The 15,956-nt window shown below is 41.0% G+C and overlaps 1 protein-coding gene across 2 annotated transcripts in view; it reads left to right on the forward strand.

Moving 5' to 3' along the window:
* Nucleotides 1-6,701: 6,701 nt before the first annotated feature.
* GLIS1 (GLIS family zinc finger 1) overlaps nt 6,702-15,956 on the forward strand; it is a 124,772-nt gene continuing 115,517 nt past the window's right edge. Inside the window, exon 1 of one of the 2 annotated variants that reach the window (XM_044301902.1) lies at nt 6,702-6,767. In XM_044301902.1, coding sequence (XP_044157837.1) covers nt 6,734-6,767 — 34 coding nt within the window. In that variant the 5' untranslated portion in view covers nt 6,702-6,733. Of the gene's footprint in view, nt 6,768-11,191; nt 11,307-15,956 lie in introns of those variants that run through there. The other variant, XM_044301903.1, reaches the window with a different exon arrangement.

Here is a 15,956-nt window from a genome sequence, read left to right on the forward strand (position 1 = left end):
AAAACATGCACGATCTGATTAAAAGAGAATGGAGGTCCCCGGATAGGAAACTATTCATTCCTAGGACAATAAGGCGACGTCTCCCCTTTTCTAGCGAAGACGAAGCCTTGTTAACCACCTGCCCTAAGATAGATGTTTCTCTGTCTAAATTAGTAAAGGGTCCTAACGCCTTACCATTTGAAGACATGGGGTCATTAAGGGACCCCATGGATAAAAAGACAGATCAGACTCTTAAAAAAACATGGGAAGCTTGTGCTGCCCTGTTCAAACCAAACCTAGCGGCAACCTCAGTATCCAGATCATTAAAAAAATGGCTCACACAGTTAGAATCCCTACTGAAAGGCGGTAGTACATACAGTGATCTTAACGATTCCTTTCCGCTCCTAATCAAAGCGGTGGATTTCCTATCTGATGCCACTGCGAAATCTGTCAGGATAGCTGCTAAGGCATCTGGGTTAGCGGTCGTGGCAAGAAGGTCCCTCTGGTTAAAATCCTGGTCAGGTGAGGTCAGTTTAAAATTAAAATTATGTACCTTACCTTTTCATGGTAATCTATTGTTTGGAGAGGATTTAGAGTCCATCCTAGAAAAGGCTTCCGATTCTAAGAAGACCTTTCCCAGAGATTCCGGGAAGAGGAAATTTCCCTTTCGGAGAGTTAAAAAAGGGACCCCCTTTCAAGCAAAGAAAACAAACAGGGACTCAGGCTGGTCAAGGGGAAGAAACCAGAAGAGTAGAGGGTACCTGTTTTCTTCAAAGAATACGGAACCGTCAAAGCAATGACGCCAGTGCTCAGGTAGGAGGGAGACTAAGTTGTTTTTTAGACTACTGGGAAAAAATTACAACAAACCCTTGGGTCTTAAATACGATCTCAGAAGGCTACAAAATAGTTTTCCGTCTTCCGCCTCCCTCAAATATTTTCAGGGTAACTCCCATTCAAAAGACAACTGTTCTCCAAACAAATCTAGAGGAAGGGATTCGGAAGCTTCTGGCTCAAAGGGCCATAATTCCGGTTCCCTATTCTCAAAAAGGTCAGGGATATTATTCAACCGTTTTTCTAGTAAAAAAACCAGACGGGAAATTTCGGTTAATAATAAACCTAAAAAACTTAAACAAATTCATACAGTACAACAAATTCAAAATGGAGACAATAAGATCAACCGTGAATCTGCTGAAAAAGGGGGACTTTTTAGCCTCCCTAGACTTAAGAGACGCATACTACCACATTCCAGTATGCAAACAGTCCCAAAAGTTCCTGCGGATAGCGGTTTATTTGGGGAAAGTTCTGTTCCATTTTCAATTCCAGGTATTACCCTTTGGGATAACCTCGGCCCCCAGGGTCTTCACAAAGGTGATGCTGGAACTAGTGGCCCACCTGAGAAGGAGGAATATCTTGATCATTCCGTATTTAGACGACCTACTGATAGTAGGCGAGTCAAAACAGTCACTAGAGAACAATCTCTTTGTGACCTGCCAGACGCTGTATCTGGCGGGATGGCTAATAAATTGGGAAAAATCAAAGCCAGTCCCGTCCCAGAAAATAGTTTTCTTGGGTCTCTCCCTGGACACCACTCGTCAGAAAACGTCTCTTACAGAACAAAAAGTCTCTGGAGTGGTAGAAAAGGTCTCACGGTTTCAGAGTCATCCATCCTGTTCGATACGAGAAGCCATGAGACTACAAGGGACCCTGACTTCTTGCATCCCTGCAGTAAAGTGGGCTCAGTTCCACTCTCGAATTCTACAGCAGTGGACGCTGGCCTGCTGGGACAGAAGCCAGAGCTCTCTGGAACAGACAGTTCTGGTTCCTGTTTCGGTGAATCAGAGTCTTCAGTGGTGGAAGCAAGTAAGCCACCTACGCCAGGGAATTCCGTGGAATACGGAGGAGCAGGTTTTCATCACTACAGATGCAAGTCCTTGGGGGTGGGGAGCGCATTACTCTCATCACTATTTCCAGGGGGCCTGGGTAAACCACCAGAAAACTTTGTCCTCAAACCAAAAAGAATTGATGGCAGTTTGGGAGGCCATAAAAGTGGCGAGTCAAGACATAGAGGGAAAGGATGTCCAAATAAGATCAGACAACACCACAGTGGTAGCGTACTTAAACCATCAAGGCGGAACAAGAAGCCTATGTCTGAGTCAAATAACAGAAAAGATTTTTTCCTGGGCAGAAGGAAATATAAGATCCCTTTCAGCGGTCCATTTAAAAGGAAGCTTAAATGTGAAAGCAGACTTCCTAAGCAGGGTCAAGATATATCAAACAGAGTGGAGTCTGAAGAAGGAAGTTTTTCTCCAAATAACCCAAAAGTGGGGAGTTCCCCAAATAGACCTCTTTGCTTCAGCCACAAACGCAAAAGTAGACCGCTTCTTCTCCCTCAATCCAAGAGACAAAAGCGAAGGCATAGATGCCTTTTCTATAAAATGAAGGTTCCATCTAGCTTATGCCTCCCCCCCCCCCCCTACAACTAATGTCTCGGGTGATAAAGAAGATAAGGCAAGACAAAGCCCATGTTATTTTGATAGCTCCCTTATGGCCCAAAAAATCATGGTTTCCTCTTTTGAAGATCATGTCAATCCAAAGTCCATGGATCCTTCCTTGGGATCAGGATTTGTTATCGCAGGGTCCCCTTCTCCATCCCGAGGTGGAAAAGCTGCATTTGGCAGCTTGGAACCTGAAAGGTTGATCTTAAAAGCTAAAGGCCTGACAGATCCCGTCATCAATACTATGTCGGCCAGTAGAAAGGAGACAACCTCTAAGATCTATAATAAGGTTTGGAGAACCTTTAATACCTGGTGTGTAAAAGAAAAAGTATCCCCTGGAAAATTTTCAGTCCTTTCAATTCTAGGTTTCTTACAGTCTGGGCTGGAGAAAGGTCTTCGTCCCAATACTCTGAGGGTTCACGTATCAGCCCTTAGTGCAGTTTTTGATGAAAAAATTGCAAATCATTCTTGGGTTGTCAGATTCCTTAAAGGGGCAGATAGACTGAGACCATCATTGAAAGCTATGACTCCACCATGGGATCTTAATTTAGTTCTATCAGGTTTAACAGAAAGCCCCTTTGAACCTTTATCATCTGTCTCTATAAAATATATAACACTTAAAACCCTGTTCTTAGTAGCAATTACATCAGCCCGCAGGGTTAGTGAAATCCAGGCCCTGAAAATTAATGAACCTTTCTGTGTTATCTCTGCAGATAGAATTACGTTTAAGTTAGACAACTCCTTCCTTCCCAAAGTTGTGTCTAATTTTCACAGGCAAGAAGAGATATTGGTTCCCTCGTTTTGTGACGACCCGAAAACAGAAGGGGAGGAGAGGTTTCATAAGTTGGACGTGCGGAGAGCAGTGCTTATATATTTAGAGGCCACGAAGGTTTTCAGAAAGACGGATTCCTTGTTTGTTCAGTTTCTTGGCTTAAACAAAGGGCAGAGAGCGACAAAAAATACCATTTCAAGATGGATTAAGACGGCGATCTCAGATTCATATAAAGCGCTAGGGAAATCACCTCCTGAAGCCTTTACAGCTCATTCTACGAGATCGGTTTCGGCCTCTTGGGCAGAGAGGGCAAACGCTTCATTAGAGCAAATTTGTAGGGCAGCCACCTGGTCTAGCCCTAATACTTTTATTAAACATTACAGAATCCATGTTAAGGCAGGTCAGGATCTAGCCTTTGGGAGGAAAGTCCTTCAAGCTATAATCCCCCCCTAAAGTTGTTAATATGTTATATCTCATGGTATGCCGTCATGGAGGATGAAAGGGAAAAACCAAATTACGTACCGGTAATTCCCTTTTTATGAATCCTCCATGACGGCATAGGGGTTTCCCACCCTAAAAAAAAAAAAAAAAAAAGGTATATGTAAATATATACGTTCATAAGATTATGATAGGCCTACACATAGGTGATGGTGTGTGTGATGGTGTGCAAAAAAAAAAAAAAAAAAAGATTCGAAAGAACACTCTCTAGGCTGTCGATCCAGAAAGACACTGAGGAGGAGCCGGAGGAGAGTCAAACTTATACTTCCTGTCCCTACCTGGTTGGAGGCGGGTCATCTCTCATGGTATGCCGTCATGGAGGATTCATGAAAAGGGAATTACCGGTACGTAATTTGGTTTTCCCTATAGCAATCAGCGGCAGGGAAGGCCCTTCTCCTCAGGGGTATCACACTGTGTATTGTCATTGAACAGCTCCAATGCTGGATCTGGAGTTTTCTGGTGAAAGCCACCCTTTAGTGAGCATGGAGTTGGTGTTTGTTTTTTTTTTTTGTTTGTTTTTTACTATTTATTTCTACATCCAGCTCTACAGAGGAAGTGATGTTTAAGGGGGTACATACTTTCCTCTAAAAAAATAAAACCCTAAAAATTTAATAAATACCATTTAAAAAAAAGGTGCTAAGACACACTATATGAGCAAAACGCTATTAAAAATAATTGCTGATCAAGTCAGCAAAAAACAAGTGTGTGAGTGTGTGTGTGAAGGAACCTTTAGGCCCCCTGCACACCGGTGAACACACATAAGATCTGCACACTTTTCCAATTACTGATATATGTGCGTTTCTGCAACATGTCCGCACCAAAATCCAGTGGTTTTTAAAAGGGTGAAATCCGTAGCTAAAACCACAAATATAATTGACACGCTGCTGATTTAGAAATCTCATATTTGTGTAATACCATATACTTTGCTGGTACTGTAATATTCTGTGGTTTTTCAACACAGGAATCCGCGCTGAAAAAAACATCAGTATTGCGCAACGTGTGCAGGTCACCTTAGGGTGGCGTTACACAGTGCAGATTTATCTGCAGAAAATCAAAACGAAATCTGCACTATCGCGTTTTTGGTGCAAATTTGCAGAGATTTTCCCAAAAATCTCAACCTTCCATTGAAGAGGGTGACATCCACGCAAAAAAAGGCAACAAAAAGCTCACACACAAATAAAGCAAAGTGTCCATGAGATTTGTCTGATCGCATACACTTTGCTGGTTCTGTATTACACTGCAGGCAATCTGCATGGTGTGCAAGCATCCTAAAGGCCTCTTGCAAACGAGCGATACATATTAGTTCCGGATGCGTTCAGTTAAATATGCGTGATTCATTCAGTTTTGCCTGCGATTGCGTTCAGTTTTTATCACGCGGGTGCAATGCACATTATTGCGTTTTTCACACGCGTATTAAAAAACTTAAGATTTACGAACAACATCTCTTAGCAACCATCCATGAAAAACGCATCGTATCCGCACTTGCTTGTGGATGTGATGCGAGTTTCACGCAGCCCCATTCACTTCTATGGGGCCAGCATTGCGTTAAAAACGCAGAATATACAAAAATTACGGATGTGTGCATGGCCCCGTAGAAATGTAAATGGCACATGGATGAAAAATATGGGTGTGTGCATAAGGTCTTAAGGTGCCAGCACACAGCGCACAATTTGTGCGGAAAAACTGCAGCGTAACACAGAACCGGTAAAGTGTATTAGATCAGACAAATCGTGTACACTTTTTCTGGCACAGAAATTGAAATTGTCGTGCGGATTTTGGTATCTGCAGCATGTCAATTGTTGCATTTTTTTTTTTTTTTGGTGGATTTCACACTTTTCAATTGAAGGGTGAGGTCTGCGGAAAATCAGTGTCAAATCTGCAGCATCAAAAGCATAAAAACCACCAAAACAGCAACAAATAGTGCGGATTTTCTGCACACAAGTCTACACCATCCTTAGGCCACCAGGACACATTGCAGAATTACATGCACGGATTCCCCTTCAGAAAAGCCGCAGCATAGTACAGTACCAGCAAAGTGTATGAGAATAGACAATTCACATGTACACTTTGCGTATTTTTTTTCTTTCTCGTGCATGGCATTGGGGGACACAGCACCATGGGTATATGCCCAGCTGGCACTAGGAGACTTTGTGTATTTTTTTATTTTTTTTCTGTTCAGAAATTGACCTGCCGTGCGGCTTTCCAAATGAGCAGTATGTCAATTATGTTTGCGGTTTTAGCTGCGGGATTTCACCCTTTTCCAACGAAGGCCTCATGCACACAAACCTATTTTCTTTCCGTGACCGTTCCATTTATTTTTATTTTTTTGAAGACTCTATACAGAATTATTTATTTCAATGGGTCCACAAAAAAAAACCTGAAGTTACTCCGTGTGCATTCCGTTTCCGTATTTCCGTTCCGCAATAAAATTGAACATGCCCTATTATTGTCTGCATTACGGACAAGGATAGGACTGTTCTATTAGGGGCCTGCTGTTGCGGAATGCCACGATTTTTCCTGAATCCAGAGAAGATGCATGAAAACTGATGTGCGCAGACCCATTGAAATGAATGGGTCAGGATTCAGTCTGGATACTTTGCGTTTGCTGCGTGTGAAAGAGGCCTTAGGGTAAATTCACACAGGCCCATCGCTTTATTTTACATGGAATTCGTCAATTTTGTAGTTTTCAATTGATTTTACATAGTGACCAGTTGTAATAGCTGGTGCTTGTAATATTTATTGCATCATTATATTTTTATAATATGTAAATTAGCTCTTGGGATGTAAAGAAAATGAAGCACCTCTTGGCACCTAACCTTGAGTGGTTGTTCTGCAGTACTGCATAATGACTACTAGGGGGCGCAGGTATACTTCTAAAGCTAGTACCAGTAAGTTACACTGTGTGTCTGCAGAGCACTCATAGGGGGTTGCAGGGTAAGGAGCTAAAATGCAAAAACGGATGGAGGAAGGAGGATGATCCATCAGTGAAATGCCGGGAGCTAACTGTCTTTTCTACAGCAAAGGTAGGATTTCAGGGACTTTTTGCTGCTCTTGTGACTTCAAACTTTCCAACAAGCTTATGGAACTATTAAGATGTGAGTAAACTGGACATTTTGGATTTCTGGAACGTTTTATGCCCTCTGCTTGGACTCTATTACAATATTATGGGAGGTGGTGGGGGCTTTACCATTGGGATTGCTGACTCATAGACAGTCCTATAGTGATGTAAAGGGCGGTATATTACCACCCAGTTTATTAAACGAAACACAATACAGCAGCAACATATACAAACTAAGGGCTTGTTCACACGACCGTATGGCTTTTTCAGTGTTTTGCGGGCCGTTTTTAACAGATCCGTTTTTTGTTTCAGTAGTTTTTCCGTATGGCATATACAGTAATTACATAGAAAAAATTTGGATGGGCATACATTTTTTTTAATAGATGGTTCCACAAAAACGGAACGGATATGGAAGACATACGGAGTACATTCCATATGTGTTCCGTTTTTTGGCGGACCCATTGTATTGAATGTAGCCACAGAACGAGATTTGCCGGCAATAATGGACATGTTCTATCTTTGAATGGAAATACAGAAACGGAATGCATACGGAGTACATTTTTTTTTTTTTTGCGCAACCATTGAAATGAACGTGCGAATTAGGATGTGCTGATTGTGTGTTTGTTTTTTGCTCTTATTGTATGTGGTGTGCGGGTAATGCCCATTTGAATGGAGTCCCTTTTCCCCCTTTGCACTGATTATGACTAATTTAGCAATATTGCAATACAGAATACAGATAATGTAGTATTTTAAAGACCACACCAAATATCATTTAGGGTTCATGCACACGACCGTATGTATTTTGCGGAACAGCTGGCCCCTAATAGAACAGTACTATCCTTGTCTGTAATGCGGACAATAATCGGACATGTTCTATCTTTGTGCGGAACAGACATGCAGAAACGGAATGCACACGGAGTAACTTCCGTTTTTTTTTGGGTTTTTTTTGCGGACACATTGAAATGAATGGTTCCATATACAGTCCACAAAAAAAAAACCTAACCGACACGGAAAGAAAATACGTTTGTTTGCATGAGTCCTTAGACGGTTTAACTTCAGTGATATCAGGCTGGATTATTGCCATGTTCAGGTCTCTGATGCAGATTTTAAAAAGAGGTGAGAGAGTGTCTGTTCTTAATACTTAATGGGGGTTATTTACTATCATTTTTAGACCAGTAAACCAGTTTATAACAATAGAGCCATCTTGCGATTTTATGTTTTATTATTATTTAGTTAGTTATTTTAACCTATTAAATTAAAATATTGTCACGTGACCGTTTCTACACTGCGTTTGACACTCGAGTGTCAGGGGCCGGAACATCAGCCCCGGCACATTTATCAACAGAAGTACTGAAATAGTTGTTACACTTGGCGCAAGGACTGCCGTAACATCCAGCCCATAAAAGTACAGACCTATCATTGACTGTAATGCGGACAAGAATAGAACATGGAACGGACGTACGGATGCGGATAGCACGCGGTGTGCTGTCCATATCTTTTGCGGCCCAATTAAAGTGAATGGGTCTGGAATGGATCAGCAAAAAATGCAGACAAAAAAAAAAATGTTCATGTGCGTGAACCCTAAAGGATGGCATGGCACCCGTTGTCAAGCCCTCTCTCCACCCCCGTCCCACCCAGCAGCCGAATACGCCGTGAACTAAATACAACAAAATATTGTTGCACGGCCATAATAAAAGACCCCTGATGTGATGAAGGCAGAAAAAATTGGTGTAAAGATCCGAATGACTTTTACAAGGTCCAGTTTAAGACGGCTAGACAACTGGGTCTTTACCTGCGCTGCTGTTATCTGCCAACCTGCAGCACAGAGGGGGAATAAAAACCTGCGTAAAAAGCCTGTCTTTATAAATTACCCCCAATGACTTGTGTGAAAGTGTGGTGGGCATGCTCTATGCCCTGTGCAGGGAGGGGGTGGTTGTGACATCACCCATCTGCCTCCAGCTTTATGATAGAGGTGTTGAATTTTATTGTATTCCTCCCTGTAATAATGGGTTGACTACTGAGGAGTAGGTAATGATGTGATAAAATGAAAAAAAAAATATATATATATATATTTTTTTTTTTATGTAAAAAGTTAATTTAAGTAATAGGTCATTTTCTAATATATTCCCTTTATCAAGTGCATATAGGCATACACCAGCAATATGAAAACTGGATATCAAAAGTTATTAGGATTAATGTCTCATGTAGCTAGAAAAAGATAAGGGGGGTCGGGTCCATCATTAAAAAGTTATGGTATATATTGCCTGGATTTCTATAAGGCTCTGTTCACATTAGCACAATGCTTCTGTTCTAAATGGTCTGAAACAAAAAGTATATAATGGATTCTAATGAATGGCAGAAAATAAAATAAAAACACACCAACAAAACACAATCGGTCTGTAGTATGGATGCTGCTGCTTCTGCGGGACAGCAGGAAGAGAGTATGACTACACAGGGCTTTGTTGTAGTCTGTTACTATGGCAACAGGTTTGAATAGACACAAATGATAAACTATTTATAATCAAGTCTATTTGTAAAATTACTTAATTCTTCTTGTAATGGAGGGTTGAGTAGTACGATGTGCACGTACCCTCCAGCCCTGCTCTATGTATGTTTCTGACTCTGGAGTCAATATACCAGGGATCAGCAACCTTTGACTCTCCAGCTGCTGTGAAACTACAACACTCAGCATGCAAACATGCTCTGCTGTTCTTCTAATTCCCATAGAAGGTAATAGAGCATTCTGGGAGTTGTATGTCGCTGATCCCTGCTACATACTGTCCTTGAAATCTCTCCTTAGGGCCTATTAGGACACGTATATCAGAATCCAGCATCTTCTTACATTAATCCCTTAACGCATAAGGCCGTGCATGTATGGATATGTTGTATGGAGTAGGCTGCTGCACGTGATCGTGGCATCTGTGAGGAAAGGCAGAAGGATGCGGCTCCCTTCGCCATCCGATCGGAGCGCCCGCAGGGAAATTGTGGGGCTCCGATTGGTTACCATAGCAGCCTGGACGCTTCTGAAGCCTTCCAGGACTGCCATGATATGCTCCCTGCTAAGCTGTGCACGAGGCACAACTCAGCAGGGACAGTGGCAGAATCGTATTTACCCTCATAGGGTAAATAGGACAAGGGATCAAAAGATCCCAGGTTCTAGTCCCCTAAGGGGGCTAATAGTTATTAAATAAAATGTAAAAAAAAAGACAAAATTTATATCAATTAAAAAATAAACATAATAGGTTATTGCAGTGTCCAAAAATTTCTGGACTATTGAAATATTTTTTTAAATTTCCTGTGTGGTGAATGCTGTAATGGAAAAAAAAAAAATGAACCACACAATTCGCAATTTTTTTGTCATCTTGTCCCCTCCACAAAATTGAATAACAGTGATTAAAAAGTTGTACGTACCACAGAAATGATACCAAAAAAACTACAGCCCATTACGGAAAAAAAAAAAAAACTAATACAGCTCTGTAGACTGAAGTATAAAAAAGTTGTGGCTGCAAAGAAAATATTTTTATATTTTTTTACAATTGAAATTTTTTTTTTTTACAAGTAATTAAAATCAAAACTATACAAGTTTGGTATCGCTGTAATCGTATTGAGCTGCAGAATAAGGATGTCATGTCATTTTTAGCACTCTGAACGCAGTGATGGCAATTTTTTTTTAAATTTTTTTAAATTTTACCCCACAAATAATATTTTTTCCCATTTTCCAATACAACACATGGTAACTTAAATGGTGGCATTAAAAAAAAAATGCATCTTGTCCCACAAAAAATAAGCCCTCATATGGTTATGTGAACGGAAAAATGAAAAAAAAAATTATGGCTATTGGAACATGGGGAGGAAAGATCAAAAATGAAAAAAATACAAATTGGCCCGGTCTAAGGGGTTAAACATTACATGAGAACGCTACGGTCAACGCGTTTCAGATAAACCCAAAAAAACGTAATCATGACCTCCTTAAGGATTTATATCTGAAACGCGTTGCGGTATGGGCTCAGGTAACTTTTAACGTATGTTCAATAAATTTCATGTGCTGGGATTTTGCTTTGGATTCAGTACATTGCCTGCTTCGTGCACGGACTTCTCTCATGACAGAGGGTTGGAGCTGACTTCTTTCTTTCTGTAGTAGACCCTATTTCATGGGGGTTTACAATAATACCATAAACATCATTTACATGTAAATTGGAGGTGCAACCACTTGTACTTTTGCCGAATGTTGGAGACCTTGTATTTTGTCAGTACTGTAGTAGGGTCTAGCATCATTTGGGTGTGTGCTATGGATGGAGGGGTGTATGCCAAATTCTGCTAATGATGAGACCTCCTTCAGTCACTACTCCCTCCGTCCGCAGATCCCTCTCTGCTTATGAACTGTATCTTCTAACCCGGCACAGGCGGGCATTCCTACCAGACATGTAAATCTTCTGCTTCTCTAAGGATCCGATTATTACAGGACCAGTAACTACTGCTCGGCATCACCACAGCAGGATGAAGGGTAAGCCTGCAACGCTGCGATCCTCGCTTCAACTGCAGCTGCGCAGATGTAATATGTTTGAGCTGTCATAGGTTTGCCTGCAGTCCTATGTAAAACCAGAGATAACTACTTGATCTATGTATGATGAGTTGTGCCGATTTTGCTATAGTGTATATACAGATGTAGAAGGGCTGAATTTATCATTAAACAGTTTCTTCCATGCGTTAAGCCTCATTTACACGTCGGTGTTCCACGGACGTGTGCTGTACGTGTTCTCCAGTGGACAGCACACATACACATTCATTTTAATGCATGTATTCACACATCAGTGTTTTAGCACGGTCCATGTTTTTAGCACGGATACATGCTCTACTTTGTACATGTTCACGGATCCATCACGCCCATTATAGTCTACGGTTTTGTGAAAACCACAGATGCAAAATGGATGCCATCGTTTTTCACAATTCATTAGGAAGAAATGCTTTCAAAATTATTTTTCAGTTGTGCAGGGTCAGTGAAACACGGATGACACGCGGACCCAACACTAATCCCTCTGCACAGAGGCAACACTAATCGCTTTTTAACAGATTTAAGCATAAAAACAGACGTGTAATGAGGCAAGCGCAGTACACACATTGGGCCAGATTTATCATGACTCTGACAGCTCACTCCACTTTCACATATGGCTAAAGTCAGTTTTAGCCAAGTCAGATTTATGATCGGCCCTTTAAGACTGTAATAAATGTGGTTTGACGGTAGCAGTTTATCCGTCAGTAAGCAGCTTTACAAAAGTCGCACGTCTTTACGAAAAACTCGCACGTTTTTATGAAAAAGTCGCATGTTCTATTAAAAAGTCTCATAAGATAAGCATGGTCCTCACTGGAGTGAAATTGCGCATTTTTTTGCAACTTTTTCACTCCATTATTATGACTTGAGCTAATGATAAATCTGGCCCTGTGTGTGTATAAATATATATATATATATATAAAAAATGCATCACATTACACACAACATTTTCTGCTCTAGAAAAAACTGGCAACGACAGGTCACACTAGTTTTTCTTTAGCGAGAAATTGTAATTATTGATGCATCATTACACAACTAATACATCACCAAATATGCACCAAATTTATGAAACTGCCCAAAATACAAATACCAAATTCATACAAATACCAAATGCCCTTAGGACATATTCACAAATTTGATGTATGTCTAGTAAACTTTGCCTTATTTTCAACTATGGACATGTCTGCAAAATGAAGTTAGCTTTAGCAGTCACTGTGAATCAGTAAATAACAGCTATTGTGTGTGTATACATATAATGTATATATTGTATGTATTGATGGCTATTATACATTTAATGTAATCACATCAATGTAGCAGTGCTGAGTTTGTGCACAAGCTGTGATATATTCATGTGTTATCTGCGGTCTTATATACCCTGCATGTTAATGTACTGCTTAATCTTCATTCTGACTCCTTGACACAAGTATCTAAATATTTGAATGTTGACAACTTATTCAGAAACTTCCCAAAATTCTAAAATCCTGCCGTTTTTGCATTGGTTGCTAAGTCTAATAATAGGCGCCACCTTTTGATCTGTACATATCACTTTTCAGCAGTCATCTCCTTATTTCAGGCAGGACTTGAAGGACAGAAATCACCTATTATTAAAGATTATTATATTATCACCTATGTAGAGATAACCTGGGATCCACCATTCACAATAGGTGATATAACAGCTTATTTACTCCCCCTCCCTGCAGAATGACCTCTGCACAAGTCAAAGATCATGCCTAGGAGCTCTCCCTTAGAAGTCAGTAGGTTCCCCTTACCTGTGCCCACGTGCCTGCTCCTAAAGCATACTTCTAAATGCTATTAACAGGTCAGGCAAGATGGCCGCCCCTGTAATCATGTTCAGCAAATAGAATAAATCAATCTTCAATCAGAAAATAGATACAGTTTAGAATAAAGGATATGTGTCGCTTTCTGGTTTTAAGTAACAGGAAAATTATAGGTGACCTTCCCTTTAAGTAAAAGTGGTCGGCAAGCAGATCAGTTGTGATGGGCTATGTAGTGTCAGAAGAAGACTGCTCATTAGGTCACTGCCTAAGGTCCCATGGTGACGAGAGGCCCACACCCCCTTGGTTCTCTGGCTCTCCTTAAAATTTGAGGACCTACAAAAATAAGGGAATAACTGCTTCTCATTTTAGCAGACTAAATGAAGGTTATCATGGATATAGTGCTTGTAAGGGACCCATGACCTATAGTAGGCAGCGTCCCAAATCCACGGTTGCCTACAGTTCTGTAGACTGTCTACAATTTTCAGTGACGGTCCCGGAAAATGAGTGCTGTCCTGGATGCAAATGAGTCAAGCTTATGTAAACTCTGTACATATGTGAGGGTTTTTGGGACACTACAATGTTGGTAAGTATACACACCGCTCTTAGGGCTCATGCACACAAAGATACTTTTTCCTGTCTCCGTTCCGTTTTTTTTGGCAGCCCGTATGTGGATCCATTCACTGGGGCCACAAAAAAAAAAAAAAAGAAGGAAATTACTCCATGCGCAGTCCGTGTCCACATGGCCGTTCTGTAAAAGAAAAATAGAACATGTCCTATTATTGCCCGCTTTTCGGACAAGGATAGGACTGTTCCATTAGGGGCCAACCCTTCTGTTCCGCAAAATACGGAATGCACACAGCCAGTATCTGTGTTTTGCGGACCGCAAAACATCCGACGTTCGTGTTCATGAGCCCTTGGTCTGCTCCTCCTGTGCCAAGTGTCCTTACATCCAATTACCTGATAAATGTCCTTGAATTGTTATTTTCAGCTGTGATTTCTGTGTTTGAAAAATCTATTATGGCCACCATTAAAGGGATTGTCCACTATTATTTTTTATTTATTAATCTATACTTACCTGCTACCTACCATCTTCACTGGTATTCCGTTCACTGTCTGTCAGTGTCCACATGGGCAGGGTCACAAGCATGCCAATGACCGCCTCAGCGGTGACATATCCGGATGTGGTTTGTGGCCCAGCAGTGACATGCCACTTGGGAACCTCTCATTGCTGAGGCCAGTCGTTTGTTGCAGTGGAGAATGTGACCTCTGGGGGAGGGTCGTGGTGGTAGTTGAAATAGAAAACCAATCCTGGACAACCCCTTTAACAGTGCCCATAATATTGGTTGCTACCCAGATTTTTCAGACCTTTTTAAGGCTTCCACAGGAGTTACCACCCAGCTTTCCGAAAATCTTGAATAACAAATATGGCTAATTATGGGACACAAGACGGGATGTGTCTCTGTATAGTCGGTCATTCTACATGTAGATATTTTCCATTTTATGGTTTAATGCTTTTCAATAAGCATATAAGGGCTTATGTATGTGGCAAGGGCCTGTGCCCCGGCCCTGGTACTTCATTGCCAGTGTACTCTGCCTCTGTGAGGCTCCATAGCCTTCCCTGGAAACCTTACTGAGGTATCTACCACAATAATACAGCACGCCATGATACATTTCATATGCCACATCAATCTGTATACCGCTGTATACTGGCACATGGTATAGGTTTATAGGCCTCATTTTATTGATATGTACAGGACCGATCTGTGAGGTGGTTTCACGCTCCTTTTGTCTGGCAGCTCCCTCATGCGGCAGTATGTATGAGGCTGTAGACTTCATTTTAGCGCTTTAACGCTGCTTTATATATGTTTTAGTGATGAGTATGATCCTCTAACTTTCTCTTTTTAAGACCCTGACAGATAAACGGGTCCCTCTCTATTCACTGACATATGGCAGGAGCAAGCTTAACCCAGTATTGAAATCTGAAAAATAGACCAGTTAAAATGTACTAAGAAATTGCTTAAGTATCAATTCCTAAACTGACATGTCTGTGTATTATCACAGCACAATGTGGCTAGGGACAACATTTATATATTTCTGATTTACTATGTCAAAAAGTAAGGCAGATTGATTAAAAGTAGTGCAATGGAGAAGCGGTTGCTCATAGCAACCAATCAGATCACTGCTTTCATTTTACAAAGGGCCTCTGAAAAATGAGAGCCGAAGTCTGATTGGCTGTTATGATCAACAGGCGGCTCCCCTTCTTCTTTGCACTAGTTTTGCTCAGTTTTCCTAATTTTCCCTAATAATATGGGTTTTAATGTGATATTATGGGTTGTTATGTGTCCCCACATTTATATCCTGTGAGGACTACAGCCAGTACTGACATATTATCTCAGTTTAATATTTAGGGGTGTGACGGCCATTTTGTGTTTGCGGGTAATATAGAGATCAGTATAAGGGCTCATGCACACGACCGTATGTATTTTGCGGTCCGCAAAAAATACGGATGACATCCGTGTTCATTCCGTATTTTGCGGAATGGAACAGCTTACCCTTCATAGAACAGTGCTATCCTTGTCCGTAATGCGGACAATAATAGGACATGTTCTATTTTTTTGCGGAACGGAAATATGGACAAACAGAAACGGTATGCACACAGAGTAACTTCTGTTTTTCTTGCGGACCCGTTAAAGTGAATGGTTCCGCATACGATCCGCAAAAAAAAAAACGGAACGGACACAGAAAAAAATACGTAAGAGTCCTAAAGCACAGCGCTATTTGGCAGATAAATCACGTACAGATTTTAGGGTTTGATATATTACAGCAG

The sequence above is a fragment of the Bufo gargarizans genome, chromosome 7 (genome assembly GCF_014858855.1).
Source record: "Bufo gargarizans isolate SCDJY-AF-19 chromosome 7, ASM1485885v1, whole genome shotgun sequence".
Taxonomy (NCBI): domain Eukaryota; kingdom Metazoa; phylum Chordata; class Amphibia; order Anura; family Bufonidae; genus Bufo; species Bufo gargarizans.